At 58.4% G+C, this 15,570-nt stretch overlaps 3 protein-coding genes across 15 annotated transcripts in view; 2 read left to right on the top strand and 1 right to left on the bottom strand.

Annotated features, from left to right (window-relative positions):
* Positions 1-869: 869 nt before the first annotated feature.
* On the top strand, positions 870-3,629 carry LOC128908114 (uncharacterized). Its single transcript, XM_054197702.1, has 3 exons — positions 870-1,100; positions 1,768-1,893; positions 1,983-3,629. The coding sequence occupies exons 1-3, from the start codon at positions 870-872 to the stop codon at positions 2,817-2,819; spliced, it is 1,194 nt and encodes a 397-aa protein (XP_054053677.1). The 3' UTR covers positions 2,820-3,629.
* Positions 3,630-8,332: 4,703 nt separating this feature from the next.
* LPXN (leupaxin) lies at positions 8,333-11,604 on the top strand. 4 transcript variants are annotated; one of them, XM_054197675.1, is made up of 9 exons: positions 8,333-8,427; positions 9,280-9,428; positions 9,552-9,607; positions 9,968-10,073; positions 10,145-10,303; positions 10,396-10,569; positions 10,640-10,721; positions 10,980-11,128; positions 11,213-11,604. In XM_054197675.1, exons 1-9 carry the CDS (start codon positions 8,415-8,417, stop codon positions 11,477-11,479), a joined length of 1,155 nt encoding a protein of 384 aa, XP_054053650.1. In that variant the 5' UTR covers positions 8,333-8,414; the 3' UTR covers positions 11,480-11,604. The 4 variants fall into 4 exon arrangements, with proteins under 4 accessions (XP_054053650.1, XP_054053652.1, XP_054053653.1 ...); XM_054197677.1 differs by having other exon boundaries at positions 10,148-10,303; XM_054197678.1 differs by having other exon boundaries at positions 9,971-10,073.
* A 1,075-nt stretch (positions 11,605-12,679) lies between these two features.
* Positions 12,680-15,570, bottom strand: part of CTNND1 (catenin delta 1) — a 33,965-nt gene continuing 31,074 nt past the window's right edge. For 4 of the 10 annotated variants that reach the window (XM_054197662.1, XM_054197663.1, XM_054197654.1 and 1 more), the window contains 5 exons: positions 15,389-15,476; positions 15,025-15,072; positions 14,807-14,904; positions 14,577-14,651; positions 12,680-14,379 (listed from right to left, as the gene is read on the bottom strand). In XM_054197662.1, coding sequence (XP_054053637.1) covers positions 14,371-14,379; positions 14,577-14,651; positions 14,807-14,904; positions 15,025-15,072; positions 15,389-15,476 — 318 coding nt within the window. In that variant the 3' untranslated portion in view covers positions 12,680-14,370. Of the gene's footprint in view, positions 14,383-14,417; positions 14,652-14,806; positions 14,905-15,024; positions 15,073-15,388; positions 15,477-15,570 lie in introns of those variants that run through there. The other 6 variants (XM_054197658.1, XM_054197661.1, XM_054197659.1 and 3 more) reach the window with 3 other exon arrangements.

A 15,570-nucleotide genomic window follows, 5' to 3' on the forward strand; every position in this document is an offset into this window, starting at 1 on the left:
CCGCCCGCCTCTGCCGCGCCCAATCACCGCCCGCCTTCGCGTGGGACCGCCAAGCGACCCACCTCCCCCGCGCGTCCGCCAATCCGCGGGCGGGAGGCGAGGGATGGCCCCGCCCCCAGCCCCGCCTCCCCCTGCGCGCTACCCTCCCGCCTTTCTCCGCCGCTCGCGAGCCGCCCAGCCAATGGGCGGCACAGCTCCGGCGGGGCCCGCCCTCCTGCCGCCGCGCGGCCAATCAGCGGACCGCTCCCCGCGCGTGCGCCGCGCAGGCGCCGCTGGGGCCGCCGCGCTCGCTCTCCCGCTCCCCCCCCAGCCGGCCCCGCCGCGGCGCCCGCCCGAGCGCAGCCCCTCCGCCGGCCGCTCCGCCGGCCCGCCGCCCGGCGTGCACCTCCGCCGCCGCGCCGCCGCCTGGTCCGCCGCACCGCCGGGTTCCCTACCGCCGCCGCTGCCTGCGCCCCTCCGGCTGCCCCCGGGTCCCGTCGCCCTGCGGGCGAGGCCTGGCAAGGGAAGCCACTTGCCCCTCGCCCCGCGCGGCCGCTCGCTGCCCCTGGGCTGCGGCGCCGCTCGCGGTTGCGGCGCGGCCTGGTGGCGGGGCCGGGTTTTGGCTGTCGCTTCGCCTTTAAGAAAAAAAAAAAACGCCCCGTCGGGCGGCGGGTGAAAGTCGGTGACAAAATGGCGGCGAGCGCAAAGAGGGCGGGGCTTGCGGCGTCCGCTCCGCCCACTTCCGTCCGGCCCCCGCGCATGCGCGCTGCCTGTCGGGACTTGTAGTTCCCCGTATCGGGTGGGGGGCACGGCCTGGCCGGAAGCGGCCGCGGGGCGCGCTGGGAGCCGCAGGGCCGGGCCTGCGGGGCAGACCTGCCGCGGACGGCCCCATGGCGGGCTGCGGGACTGCCCGCGGGCCCCGGCACTGCTCCTGCGGCCGCAGGATCTCGGTGACAGACGAGCACGACCGTTGCGTCCTCTGCCTGGGAGCGGGCCACGACCCGCAGGGCTGCGGGGCCTGTGCCGCCATGGCCCCCTACGCAGCCCACCTTCGCTGGGAGCGCCTCCGCGCCCTGCTGCAGGCCCGGCCCGGCGGTGGCACCGACCAGCGCCCTGAGCGGGTGAGCTGCGGGGCGGTGAAGGGGAAATCCACCAAACGCCGGCATGAGCTCGCCTTCCCGGCCAGCAGCCAGGGCTCCGTCCCAGCACTGCAGCCCACAGCCCCCCTGCACCTTCCAGCAGAGCCTGGGAGAGCGGCTCTGCTGAAGGACCCGCTGTTGTCACCTCCAAAAACTGAGTCACCTCCCCAAAGCAAAACTTTCACAGTACCTGACAACACACACTCCCCGCAGAAGCAGCATTGTTGTGTAAGAACCAGACAGAACCCAAAAGCTTCAAGCCCACAAACACTGAAGCCACCACCTTCAAGCGGTTTTGTGTCCCAGTCTCCCCTCCATCCCCTGCACTCAGTGCCAGGACTGGAACTGCAATCTAGGGAATCTCAGTGGCTAGGTATGCTCTCGGACCTGGCCAGATCCATCCTCCTAATTGCTGAGGCTGCCTCAAGACCCAGAGAGCCACCTCCAGAACTTGCCGCAGATCCTTTGGTCAGCTCTGGTGCAGCTGGGATGCTTTTGGAACCAAGGATATCCTCTGGATCTCAAGAGCTGTCTCTCCCACTGGATGAAGCAGTTGCCTCAAGTCGAATGCCCCCTCTGCCAATGGTCTCAGAGCAGCCACTGTCGTCCCCCTGTGACAGAGTGTCCCCTCACCCCACTTCACCAACAGGGGCTTGTGACTCATCCAGCTGGATGCAAGGTGCTGCTTTTGGGGATGACGGTTGTTGCTATGATTCTTCTGGAGAGGATGATTTGGCTGACCTTAGCTACCATTTTAAAACAGAAGAACAAGAAGGTAATAGTTCCACATCAGAAAGTCCATCTTTCCCCCAGTTCTTGAAAAGATTGGCTAAACTGGTTGGATTTCATTTAATTCCATTCCAGGAGGCAACAGGAAGTGTCATTGATGGATATCTGGATCAAAAGCCTGTCTGCGCTAGCATTGCCGTGCCCTTGCATCCTATCTTGGACAAGCTGGTAAAGAAAGTATGGCAGACACCCCACACCATTCCTCCTGTGTCAAAGGAAATTGAGAGAAAATACATCCTCCCTGAGGATGCGGTTGGTTACGTCTCTCCACCTGCACACAAGAGCATGGTAGTTGCAGCAATGGCGAGGGAGAAGGCGGGCTGGGAGCATGGTTCTGCACCCCAAAACCCGGAATTGCGATGCCTGGATTCGTTTGGGCAGAGGGTTTACCAGTCGGCAGCTGCAGCCCTTCGTGTTGTGGACTACCAAGTCTACATGGCCAGAGGTCAAGTTGAGCTCTGGAAGAAAGTTTCTGCACTAGTGAAACATCTTCCACAGGACCAGCGCCAGGCCTTCCAGGCCATCATTCTTGAGGGCATGGACCTGGCCAGGCATCAGGTGCAAGCAGCCTTGGACGCAGGGGATACGGTGGCGAGAGCCGCTGCCTCGGGGGTGGATGCACAGCGTTCTGCTTGGCTGCAAGCCTCCAGCTTCCACGAGGAGGTCCAAACAAAGCTCGAGAACTTACCCTACACAGGGGAGAATCTCTTTGGGGAACAGGTGGAAGCTACTTTACAAAGAGCCAAAGAAAGACAGGCCACGCTGCGCTTCCTGAGGTCGGTATACTGCCCCTCAGCCCCCCGCAGCGGGGCTGGGAAGGGGAAAGCTCCTCTGCATAAGCCGGCTTTCACATCCACCGTTTGTTTCAAGGGTGTGCAGTGCCCTTCTGGGAAGGGTGCCCCACCACAGTAGCAGAATGAGCAAAAATACAGCAAAAATAAAAGGAGGTTCAAAGAGCCTGAGGCATTTAGCTGGTAAATCTTGTTTGGTAAACTGATACCTGTAAGTGAGATGACTCTGCCTTTTATTTCCTCCCGCTTTTGAGTTTCAAGTCCTAAGCTTTATTATGTATGACTAGAAAACAAAAGTGTATCCCAGTCTCCATTCCTCAGTTCCTGAGAGTGCTCTAATAAACCATCTTGTGGAGAACCGCATACGGTCAGAGTCCTCTTGGGAAAGACAAGGGGCCGTGGGGAGGAGGAATACAACCTAATGTGGAAGTTAAAGAACCAGAGAAGTCTGAGATACTGGCACAGGGATTCCTCTCTCCCTTGTAGACCAAGGCAAGAGGCTGCCGATTCAGCCTCCTGCAGCAGCTGTGGCAGCGCGCTTTCTCAGCAGTGACATTTTTTAAAAGTGAGGTACAAACCACCTCTGGAGCTGGTGACCTGAGTGGCGAGAGGCTCGTTTTCAGCACAGAGACGGTTTGGCTGGCTCTTGCTTTTTGTGAGTCCAATGGCAATCTGTTAGTTTTCTTTCACTTGAAGTGTTTCTCTCTCTTCTCAAGAAGGAAACCTCAGCAAGAATTTAAGTAATGTCTGCTACAGCTGTTTGTATTATAAGTGGCTGAAAATATTCTTTCTCTCCCCAAGGACTTGTCTAGTTGGAAAACTGATTGACATCACCTTCCAAACTAACTGTTCTGCTGCAGTTCATCCATATTCTTTGCTATGAAATGACTTTGCATTTATTCTTAAATAAAATCAATTTTATTTCAAACTAGAGAGTCTCAATGTGGGAATTCATTCTCAAGTCGCTGTCGTGATTGATTTCTCCTTTGTAGGCAAGGCATAGTTGCTTAATTCTTGTTAAAATAGGTTGGCTAAACGATTGCACAGAAATAGAGCTCAGATCAGGACACAGCTCAACCCTTTGCATCTGTTGGGCTCCTGTTTTATAAGGGAAATTTTATGATTTGAAGTTACAGCTCCAGATACTTGTTTACACCAGGGCTCACGTTATCACTGGAGGGGGAGAGTAAATCACTGAGAAGTCTAAAAATAACCCCAAACCTTCCGCAGACAGGAAGGTTCAGTTATTTGTAGAAAGGGAAGTGTCTGATGCAATGATCCTGTCTTGCAGTAGCCGTAAGGGAGTGACACAAGCAGCGCCTGGTCCTGTCTTTTGAGTTGCTCTCAGTATTGCTTGTCCTGAAACATACGACGGGACCCCCAGTTCAGCATCCCACGTGGCTTTTCCCAAGACGGTGTCTGCTGGACGTCCCTACTGCCAGCAGGTAACAAAGGAGCTGTCACCAGGCTGGAGTGTCAATAATTAAGTGAACGTAGACGTGCCAGCTTGGTACAAAGGGGCTTAATTCAACCCTGTTCCACTGTGATGGTGCAGCTGGGATCAGCAGCGTGTGAGAACGGGTGGCCGAGACCGCGTCAGCTTGGGCTGCGCAGCAAGCGTTGGTTCCTCAGCTGCGCAGGATGCTGCAGCTCTGCTGCGCGAGCGTTCGTGGGGTCTCACGGAGAGGGCGGACTGAGCCCAGCCACAGACTGAGCCTGCGGGTGCCCGTGAGGAGGTTCACAGGCCCCAGCTGCAGACCCTCTTCCAGATGCCAACAGACGGCTGCATCCTGCTGGTCTGCTGCCGCAGAGCCCCACTTGCTTTTGTTTGGCCTGGGGGTGAACCTCTCCTTCCCCAGGATTGGAAACATTTCTGAAGCAGCCACATCTTGTGTTTCTGGGCCATTTGGTGGCAACTCACACGTCTAGAGGCAATGTGGTGCTTGATTGCAACCCTTTCTTTGGGGGTGTCCTGAAAGCTCTCCTGATGAGTCATAAAGCTGCCAGGGTGAAGCTACACACAGAACTAGGGCTCCTCTGGCCTGGCAATGCTGGGAAAAAACTGAGGCTTATTTGGCTTCATCTAGAATGTTGGGTTTTTTCCTGAACAAACCTCTTCCCTGGCAATGAAATGGAGGGTTGGTGGGAGAGGGGCAGAGGGAGGTGTGCCAGAGGTGAAACATTGCAAGAAGCATCCCACACCCGCAGGAGAAGCAGCAGGGAGCCATGGACTCTGTCTGCATGGCTCCTAACTTTTGCTCCTGAGGCTTTTATAGCAACCTTGAAACCCTTGAGTAGCCCGCGCTTAGAAGGAGCCCTGCGAGGACACAATGAAGCTTGTGTGGGGCTGGCTGCCAAGGTGTCCAAGATGTTATCCATGCACCCACAAGGTGATGCCTCCTCCAAAAACCCAAGCAAGAGCACAAAGGATATTTCAAGCCACACGCAGCCTCCCCTGCACGTGCCGCCCAGGATGGGATAGACCAGCAAGGAGAGTGCACCAGCAGCAGTTGGGGGGAAACCCCCTTTGCAGCAGGTTGGAAAAGCAGCTCTGGGGGAGAAACGGGAGCTGGTGTGTTGTGGTGGGACAGGGGGATCATCTTGGTGCTATGCTCCCCCTGCTGTGTCATCCCAGATGTCTACACCTCAGGTCTGGAGCATGTTTTGATTGTGGGCATCATCGCACTGCCATCTCCTGCCGTTCCCCTGTCCACTGGTGCAATGAGTACGCCAGTTCTTTACCTCTCTCCGCTGCAGCAGCCTCTGCTTCATGCCCCCACCCCAGACTGCTAACCAGTCCCTTGGAGCTATTCCAACATCCACTGGCTGCTCTCAGCAGTGCTAAAAGATTTCTCTGCTAAAAAGCCAAGCTGTAAATACCACTAGATCACCCTCCCAGGAGCTGGGCATCAGTGGAGGCACGGGGGATAATAGCAGCACCCATGGCTCTGTCTACCCAAATGGTCCCAAACAGCGAGGGACCCGTGGCTGTGTCTCAGGGACAGGCAGAGACACTGTCACCCGAGGCTGTGTCTGCCAGAAGCACCTGTGTTCCTCCTTCCTCAGGACGTGCATTCAGGTGCTTGTGGGCTTATCGCCTGAACCGGCTGCATGGGGAGCCCGGAGACTGAAGGGATCTGGCTCAGGAGAAGCAGAAGAGTGCCAGCGGTGGGTAAATCGCTCCAATGAGCGCCACAGTTCGCTGCTCCGCTCTGCTGCTGGGCGTTGTGCCTGGCTGGCAGTGATGTGCTGAGCAGGGGTACCCCGATGTCAGCAGCGCCAGGGCTGAGCTGTGCCCAGCAGCCGCACGCGTGACACTCTGGGAAACTTTTCACGGAATCACGGAATCTTCAGAGTTGGAAGGGACCTCTAGAGATCATCTAGTCCAACTCCCCTGCTAGAGCAGGGTTGCCTAAAGCACATCCCTCAGGGCTGCATCCAGGCGGGTCTTGAAAATCTCCAGAGAAGGGGACTCCACACCCTCCCTGGGCAGCCTGTTCCAGTGCTCGGTCACCCTCACTGTAAAGAAGTTTTTCCGTGTATTTGAACGGAACTTCCTATGTTCTAGCTTGTGCCCATTGCCCCTTGTCCTGTCGCTGGGAACCATTGAAACGAGCCTGGCTCCGTCCTCCTTAAACCCACCCTTTAGATACTTGTAAACATTAATCAGGTCCCCCCTCAACCTTCTCTTCTCCAGGCTAAAGAGTCCCAGCTCTTTCAGCCTTTCCTCATAAGGGAGGTGCTCCAGTCCCATAATCATGTTGGTTGCCCTACGCTGGACTCGCTCCAGTAGTTCCCTGTCCCTCTTGAACTGGGGAGCCCAAAACTGGACACAGTACTCCAGTTGTGGCCTCACCAGTGCAGAGAAGAGGGGGAGAATGACCTCCCTCGACCTACTGGCCACAGTCTTCCCTATGCAGCCCAGGATGCCATTGGCCTTCTTGGCGACAAGGGCACACTGCTGGCTCATGGATAATTTGCTGTCTACCAGGACCCCCAGGTCCTTCTCCTCAGAGCTGCTTCCCAGCATGTCCGCCCCTAACATATACTGGTGTTTGGCATTCTTCCTTCCCAGGTGCAGGACCCTACACTTGCTTTTGTTGAACCTCATTAGGTTCTTCTCTGCCCAGCTCTCCAGCCTGTCCAGGTCACGCTGGATGGCAGCACGGCCCTCTGGAGTGTCGGCCACCCCTCCCAGCTTGGTATCATCAGCAAACTTGCTGAGGATACACTCTGTCCCCTCATCTAGGTCATTAATGAATATATTGAACAAAATTGGTCCAAGTATTGACCCCTGAGGGACACCACCCGTTACAGGCCTCCAACTGGACTCTGTGCCGCTGATCACAACCCTCTGAGTTCTGTCACTCAGCCAGCTCTCGATCCACCTCACTGTCACCTCGTCTAGCCCATACTTCCTCAGCTTCCTAATGAGGATGTTATGGGAGACAGTGTCAAAAGCCTTGCTAAGGTCAAGGTAGATGACATCTACGGCTCTCCCCTCATCCAGCCAACCCGTTATAACATCATAGAAAGCTATCAGATTGGTCAGGCATGATTTGCCCTTGGTAAATCCATGCTGACCACTTCCAATAACTTCCTGTTCCTCTATGTGTTTGGAGACGACATCCAGAATGAGTCGCTCCATTACCTTCCCAGGGACAGAGGTGAGACTAACCGGCCTGTAGTTCCCTGGGTCCTCCTTCTTGCCTTTTTTGAAGATTGGAGTGACGTTAGCCTTCCTCCAGTCCTCAGGCACCTCTCCTGTTCCCCATGACTTTTCAAAGACGATGGAGAGTGGTCTAGCGATAACATCTGCCAGCTCTCTCAGCACTCGCGGGTGCATCCCGTCAGGGCCCATGGATTTATGAATGTCCAGCTTGGCCAAGTGGTCTCTGACCCGGTCCTCCTCAACTAAGGGAAAAACTTCCTCTCTCCAGACCTTCCCCCTTGCCTCCAGGGTATGGGATGCGTGAGGGACGGCTTTATCAGTGAAGACCGAAGAAAAGAAGGCATTCAGTAACTCTGCCTTCTCTGTGTCTTCTTTTAATTGACCTAGACTTAACGCAGGGAGATCGTAGCACAGCCACCAGCTTCAGCAGTGCCACCGCCACCTGTGCTGCTGCAGTGACCCAAGCCCGTGCGCTTACACATGCTCTAAGTGACAGAAAGGGATTTGTGTTACCTGGAAATCCGAGATGAGGCTCCAGAAGTATCGCCCCGAAAGGCAAGGCCGTGTTGGAGCACGCTGGTGCTGTGGGTCTGGCGCCTGTCTCCATCACACCATCACAAATGGATTTCCATCCAGCACAGGGATGCTGTCCCTCGTTACATGCAGCCAGGGTCTTCTGGAAAGGGCCTGGGGCTGCAGGACACATGCGCTCTGACTTCCAGCCAAGAACGCCATCCGCGGAGCTCGGACGTTTTTATGAGTCAGGAGTTCCCTGGACAGCCTGCTGGCCAGTTTCTCTCCTCTCCAGCCCCGACCTGGGGCTGCTCTCGGCTCCACTTGCCCCAGCCTCTGCCACTGCTTTCTGCCTGTCACACGTGGCGCACAGCACGCAACCCACAAAGGCAAAACCCCAAGCGACAAACCCCAGCCTGGGGTGGGGCGGAGGAAGGCTGAGAGCGGAACCAAAAGCCTGCACAGCCCAGCCCGCCAGCTCGCTGCCCTGCAGGCACTGCCCCAGCCCCTGGGACCCCATGCCGAGGCAGGATGGAGGATTTAGGTAAGCTGGAGCCCCTTCAGAGCCAGTCCCGCGCCCGAGCTTGGTGCAGGGTCAAGCCTTCCATGGCTTGCGGGGAGCCTTGTCCTCCTTCTCCCTCCGGGTGAGGTGGGGATGCTGCAGAGGGGGCAGCGATGGAGCTGCACTCCCTGCCGTGCCTCCCCCATCTCAGGGGACAGACGGGGCCCAGGTGGCCAAGCGAGTGCGTAGCCGAAAACGGTGAGCACTTGACAACAGGAAACAGTCTGCGGCAGCCATGCAATCCCGGCTGCAGGCAACGGGGCCGAGCAGCCCCATTGTGCAGCGCAACACCCAGGGGTGCTGGGAGTCATCCCTGGCCTGGGGCGGCAGGGGAAGACAGGGCCAGGGAAGCAGCCGCGCTGTGGGGGGCATCCCCCTTGTTTCCTGACATGAAGGCAGTGAGGTGCTGAGGGATGGCCAAGGTGTCGAGGTAAAAGCAGAAAGATCTTTGCCCTCCCTGCAGGAAGAGCTGCTCTGGGTGCGCAGGAAGCACCGAGGTTTAGCTCTCCTGTGCCAGGGCTCGTGCTGGGGTGAAATTAAGGGCTGGCAGATGTTTCCTCACAAGCCAGAGATGGTGTATGGCGGAAGCAGGACCCCTGTTGCCAGCATTCCCCCCTCCCCCAGTGCATCAGGCACATCCTGCTCTGGGGTGGGGGTCCGGGTGAGGGTGCTCAGGGCCACCACTGCCCCTCAGGGCCCAGGCACCTGGCTGGCGGAATCTGCTGTGAGGCTACTTTTGCTCCTGAAATTTCAGGAGTGGCACAGGACTGCTTTGGGGAGTGCACAGGTAGTGCACCCAGTGGCTGGGGTGCCTGACCCGGTCTCTCCGTGCAGATGCTTTGCTGGCAGAACTGGAGCAGAGCTCTCACCCGGCCTCCAAGGACCACATGCTGCAGGCACCGAGCTCCTGCAAGCGGGATGCGGCCACAGCCAGGCCCCCAGCACCCCGTGGCCATGAGCCGCTTGCCTCAGCGTCCCTGAAGGTAACGCCTCAAGACAGTGGGGCTGAGACCCCGCTCAGCTCGTAGCAGTGGTGGTGCTGGGCAGGCAGTGAAGGGTCCTGGTGAGCATCCTGCAGGCTCGGCCGCAAGGGTTTTTCCTTCCAGGTGCAGCTGCCGCCTCGGGCTCAGCCTCCGGGAGAGGCTTTGAAGATAGTGTGGAGGTAAAAACGTGGCCATGCTGTGGGCAAAGCCATCGGGGTCTACCCTTTCCATCACTTCAGTGTGTCCTCTGGGGTCACCTGGGCTCCTGCATGTCCCCCAAAAAAACAGGTCCTTCTGCGAGCTGGGGTGGGGGTTTGTATCCAGCATCCCTGCAGCACTGCTGGGGTGAGGGCTGGGCTTCCAGACACCCCTTCCTGCCACATGTGGCCACCCCCTGACAGAACATCCCCAGGGAGGCCCCCGTCCCCCGCTGGGGCCTGTGGGGAACGGGCAGGGTCTCAGGGGGGTGGGGGGTTCTCAGTCCTGGGCACCCTCTGGCCCGGACGGGGAAGCTGCAGCATCCCCCACCCTCTGCCCAGCAGCCCCACGCAGGTCCCGCAGCCGCTGTTCCCCTCGCCCCCAACCACGGTGGCCGCCCAGCAGCTGGACGAGCTCCTGGCCGACCTGGGCCACATGCAGAGCAAGGTGAGCCGTGTCCCTGGGGAAAGGAGGCTGGGGCCCGGCCCTCACCTGGCCCTCACCACCCTCCTTCCCAGCAGCCGGCGACCGCGGGGCTAGGGGCTGGAGAGCCAGCGGAGCCCAAGCCCTCGCTGGACAACATGCTGGGCAGCCTCACCCGCGGCCTGCAGGAGCTGGGCATCACGGCCACCCCTGCCGGTGCCTGCGCCGCCTGCCGCAAGCCCATCGCCGGCAAGGTGAGCCCCTGCGACGCCATGCCGGCACCCCTCTCCTCTCGGCTCATGGCAGCCCCCGGAGCTGCCCTCACTGCCCCCCCGCCTCCCCGCAGGTGCTCACGGCCCTGGGCAAGACCTGGCACCCCGAGCATTTCGCCTGCGCCTGCTGCGGGCAGGAGCTGGGCGGGCAGCCCTTCTTTGAGCGGGGCGGGCGGGCATACTGCGAGGAGGACTACCACCAGGCCTTCTCCCCGCGCTGCGCCTACTGCGCCAGCCCCATCCGTGAGGTCAGTGTCCCCCCGCCCTCCCACGCCACCCCCTGCTGCCATCGCCACCTCACCTCGTCTCTTCCTGCAGAAAGTCCTCACGGCCCTGGGCCAGACCTGGCACCCCGAGCACTTCTTCTGTGCCCACTGCGGGAAGGTGTTCGGAGATGATGGTATGTCCCAGGGGATAGGTGTGGGGGTCCTGCCCCCGCTGCCCCCACCCTAGATATCCCCCTCACAGCCCCCATCCTAGGTATGCCCCCCCAGCCCAGCCGTCCCACCCAACCCAGGTATCCCAACCACAGACCGGCCCTCGCACCCGTTGCCCTTTCCGACACCCCCCCCAGTCTTTCCCTCACCTCTTATCCTGGGCACCCCCATGGCCATGCCACACTGTGCGGGTGGGTGCCCATCCTGATACCCCTCCGCAGGTTTCCATGAGCAGAGCGGGAAGCCGTACTGCCGCCAGGACTTCCTGGCCATGTTTGCCCCAAAATGCCAAGGCTGCGAGCACCCAGTGACGGACAATTACCTGTCGGCACTGCAGGGCGTCTGGCACCCTGAGTGCTTCGTGTGTGCGGTGAGTGGGCGTCAGGCCAGGGGGGACGCGGGGGTGAGCATGTCCCCAAGGCGGTGCCAGCATTCCCCATCTCCTTCTCCCCAGGAATGCCTGAGCAGCTTCACCAGTGGCTCCTTCTTCGAGATGGAGGGTCGGCCCTACTGCGAGCTGCACTTCCACCAGCGGCAGGGCAGCATCTGCCACGGCTGTGGCCGCCCCGTGACTGGCCGCTGCGTCACAGCCGCAGGGCGCAAGTACCACCCCGAGCACTTCATCTGCGCCTACTGCCTGGGCCAGCTGCAGAAAGGCACCTTCCGTGAGCACGGCGACAAGATGTACTGCCGGACCTGCCACGACAAGCTCTTCCTCTGACCCCCCAGCCTCACAGCTGCCCCCCAGCACACAGCCACCCTTCCTGGATGTCCCCGGTATCATCCCCACCATCAACATCCCTGGCATCTTCCCTGCCAGGCCAGGCATCCCTGGCATTGTCCCTGCTGAGCCAAACATCCCTTTTATTTTCCCATCCATCAACATCCCTGGCATCGTCCCTGCTGAGCCAGCTGTCCCCAGCATCGTCTGTGCCAAGCCAGATATCCCGGGCATCATTCCTTGTCCCTTCCACCCAAGACATTCCTGGCATTGTCCCCTCCACCTTAAGCAATAAAACACCTGGCTTTGCCTTTGCTCTGCTCACTGGTGGGTTTGTGAACAAGGCTGCAAGGAGGGAGGGCTGCCTCCCCAGGGTGCTACAAGCTGGGGTGACTCTGTCCCGGCTGCCTTTCCCCAGTAACCTGGAGGACACAGACCCGGCCTCCCCAGGGGAGCACCTCAAGCTCCAGCGATGCCACACCATGCACGAAATCTGCCCTGCACCACCAGACCCAGGTCCTGCCACCACAGGGCAAAAAACTGCTGCTCTTTCCTACAGCAACACAGCTTAGGTGGAAAAGCTGGTGTGAAGCAGAAGCCAGAAAACTGCTTCAGAAAGGTATTTCTACAAGTTTACAGAATTTCTTTCTGTATTTATTTTCACATGCACAGGTGGGTGAAAGTGAAGAGAGTTAACACGGTGTTTCAGCCTGGCTTCAGTATTTCCCAGGAAGGGATGAGCGTGTTTTCAGCCCAGCCATGCTCTGCAGGGGCAGCCCTTGCTCCAGAGGGCTCCCCCAGGCACATTTTTTAAGAATGCACTCAGCACTAGAGAAATTACGGTATTTCTTCACTTGTGCGAAGTCTACCAGCCACCACAGGAGAGGGAAAATTCAGGGAAAGGCTTCCCAGCAGGAAGCCCTGATGCTCTGAGGAAAGTCTACCTCCTGAGCAGCCCCAAGCACCCTGCAAAAACCATTAGGAGCTCAATACAAAGCAAAGTTTTGGTGTCTTATTTTTCCTCCAATCTTTTTCCAGAAAGAGGAGGAATTGTCACTCCTGCCTAAGAAAGATGCCCCACAAAGCGGCATCTTCTAGAGCCACGCACAGCCAAGCAACGCTCAAGAGCACAGCCCTGCCCCTGGAAAAGACACTGGGTCCCAAATGCAAAGCTAAAAACGCCAAGGTGGCAGCCACAGACACACTTTAAAAACTTTATTTATATAAAAAAATCATTTTGTTTCAAAAGCGTTACAAGAGTGTGCACAGGAATCAGACAAGGAACAGCTTGTTGCTCCCCACTCCCCTCCTCCCTCACCCCACTCCCCGGAGAGGAGGGAAGGGGGAAGCTTTGTTTGGTTTTTTTTGGTTCATTTGGAATTAAAAATTAAAAAAAAAAAAGGAATTAGTGTTTTACATATTTAAAAGAAAAGAGAAGAGTTAGACCCCAGAACAAAACCAAAGTGAGCTGAGGTGGGGCTGGAGGCGGAGAGGGCTCAGCCGGAGCCGGGAGGCGCGCTGGCAGAGGAGCAAGGCACCAGGTCTGCCTGCTGCAGCCCCCCCGCTCCCCACGCTTCGGGGGGAGCCCCAGGCTGGGGAGGGGTCCCACTCCAGTTTGCAGCCTCCTACAGAGGCTTCCAGTTGCACAGGGAGCCCCTGGGCTCCCAGAAGATCACAGCACTTAGTTGTGCCCCCCACTACCACAGCAGAGAGGAGGAAGAGGATGTGTATGTCCAGCTCCTGTGGCAGCCCAGTCTCCCCAGGACACCAGTGAGGGCAGGGGGGCTGGGATCCCCCCCAAAAAGGCTTCCAGCCCCACTGCAGACAGTTAAGGCTCCCAACGGGGAAGGCAAGCGCTCAGCCCTGCCGGAAGCCCAGGAAACACCCCTTCCCCAGCGAAGAAGCCGGACAGTACGATTCAAAGAGCTATTTCACAGTGGCAAAAGAAAGGCACGTGTCAAGAGAAAGTCAGAGGGGCACCGCCGCAGGCAGCGGGTGCGCAGGGGTGAGGGGGGATCCTGGCTCTACCTGCCTGCAGCCCTGCCAGCGCCGGCTCCTCACACAGTGCACCCCAGCAGCCCTGCCGCATCCCCTCCTGCCACAGGGACCCATTGCCTCCCGCGCTGGGAAGCCCGTCCCAAGCCCCCCACACTGACCACCCACATCGGGATCCCTCCTCACACAGTCACTGGGTAGGGGCCAGCGGCCCCATCCAGACCCCTCCACAGGATTCACAGCCAGATCCCCCTTCCCATGCCCCTGAAGCCTCATCTAGAGCAAAGCAAGAGAAGTTATTGCTGTTTTTCCTTCCCCTCACCCCCTCATGACTCCAGCCCCCCTTGTCCTGGTCCCACTGCCACCAGGGAGGGACGCTCCTGTAGTCCCCACAGCCCTGGTTGAAGAGTGATCCCGCACAAAAATATATCCTATAGACAACAACAACAAAAAAAAGGCGGTGAGTGAGGTCCCAGTCTCTGTCCCTGCAGATGTCTCCAAGCAGAGGGAAAGCATGGGAGAGAAGGCAGTTCCTGGTCAAGGCAGAGATCCAGAGTCCTTTTGCAGCATCCACGCCGGTCAGCCCAGCAGAGTCAGGCAGGAGGGTTTTACTCTCTGGAGGAAGGAGGTGGTGGAGGACAGGGAGGAAGAGTTATCGGTCGAGGTGTCCCAGAACGGGGAGGTGCAGCAGTCTAGAGGAGGCAGAGTGGCCCGGGCTGTCCCCAGGGGACCAGGCCCAGTCATTTGGCTGGCTAGTTGGCACAAACAGTCCAGCAAAAAATCCAAAAATAAGACAAGGTAAAAGTCAGTCCATTCCACCATGAAGAGTGTTATATATATATATTTATATATATAATATATTATCAACCCAGACTGAGTGGAGGCGGGGACGGCAGCTAGATCTTCTGCTGTGGAGAGAGAGTGAGAGACATTAGCATGCCCCGAGAGCGAGGGAGCAGAGACAGGATCATGGCCCCAATGGATCAGGCAGTGATTGCAGGCAGCAGTGATCAGAGCAGAATTTGGCTGGCCAAAGCACCCCTAACAGCGCAGCAGGATCTGTCACTGCTGTTCAGATTGGGCAGGACACTGCGGGACATACCGACATGGGGGAGAACACGGCAACATCCTCCTCTGCCTCCTCTACCTCAGGCTGTGATTCCTGCCCCTCCTCCTGCTGCAGACACACAGGGGTTAGTGGGGGCGATGGAGCGGGGTGGGGGTGTTAGTTGCAGGAGCCCAGCTCTCCCCTCCCCCTGCCAGCCAGGACAGCGATGTGTCACCTGCACCCCGGTCCCGCTCACTCTTCCCTCATTAGCAAGAGCTGCTTACCATCAATGGCGCTGCCTTCACTGGCTCCATATCTCCGAGGTCACCAGATCGGTCCAGTGTCCTGCTGTGGTCCCTCTCATTGAGTGTGGAATAGTCGTCTGGAGCAGGAGAGGGGACAGTCAGTCACATCACCTCCATGGAGGCAGCATCATCCCCATAGGAGATGCGAGCTCTGCCCCCTCCCAGCAAGATGCCCCCCCTTACAGTCCCTCTCCTACCTGGTCCCATGTTGCTCATCTGGATCTCCTCCCGGGAGGATTTCTTGTCTATAAGCACAGGAGAACAGCAGATCAGACACAGCCCCCGCAGCCACGAGCAGCAGAGGAACCACTGCCTGCCCCAGCTAGAGGAGCCCAGACCCAGCTGCAGCACTGTTGACCTACAGGACCTGTGTTAACTACACACATCATTTCTAGCCCTGAAAAGCCATCCAAAGCCCAAACTGATGGCTTTGTGTGTGCAGCTGTGGCTGCCAAGAAAGCCAGGGCTGAAGAGCAGGGAGGGGACAAAGGCCAGCTGTTCTGGGCACCCACAAGGCAGAAGGATGACAGCAGGGCCAGGTGCTGAAGGGAAGGCTCATACCTGTTTTTTGGTTCCTGTCGATGAGAGGCAAGGTGCTGTCATCAAACGAGTTGCCCCCCTGGGTCCGAGAGGCATTGCTCAGGTTCACCTGGAGTGTCAGACAGCAACCGCTCACACCCTGGCCCAGATGCTCCTTCCCCATCAGCACATCCCACCCCTCCAGCCCCCAACACGGATGGACC

The sequence above is a fragment of the Rissa tridactyla genome, chromosome 4 (genome assembly GCF_028500815.1).
Source record: "Rissa tridactyla isolate bRisTri1 chromosome 4, bRisTri1.patW.cur.20221130, whole genome shotgun sequence".
In the NCBI taxonomy this organism is placed as follows: domain Eukaryota; kingdom Metazoa; phylum Chordata; class Aves; order Charadriiformes; family Laridae; genus Rissa; species Rissa tridactyla.

Coding starts and splice junctions, on each gene's coding strand:
- LOC128908114 (XM_054197702.1), top strand. CDS start 870: ATGGCGGGCTGCGGGACTGCCCGCGGGCCCCGGCACTGCTCCTGCGGC. Junction 1,101..1,767: donor CCGACCAGCGCCCTGAGCGG/GTGAGCTGCGGG, acceptor CTTCACCAACAG/GGGCTTGTGACTCATCCAGC. Junction 1,894..1,982: donor TAAAACAGAAGAACAAGAAG/GTAATAGTTCCA, acceptor ATTCCATTCCAG/GAGGCAACAGGAAGTGTCAT.
- LPXN (XM_054197675.1), top strand. Junction 9,608..9,967: donor GCTTTGAAGATAGTGTGGAG/GTAAAAACGTGG, acceptor CCCTCTGCCCAG/CAGCCCCACGCAGGTCCCGC. Junction 10,722..10,979: donor GAAGGTGTTCGGAGATGATG/GTATGTCCCAGG, acceptor ACCCCTCCGCAG/GTTTCCATGAGCAGAGCGGG.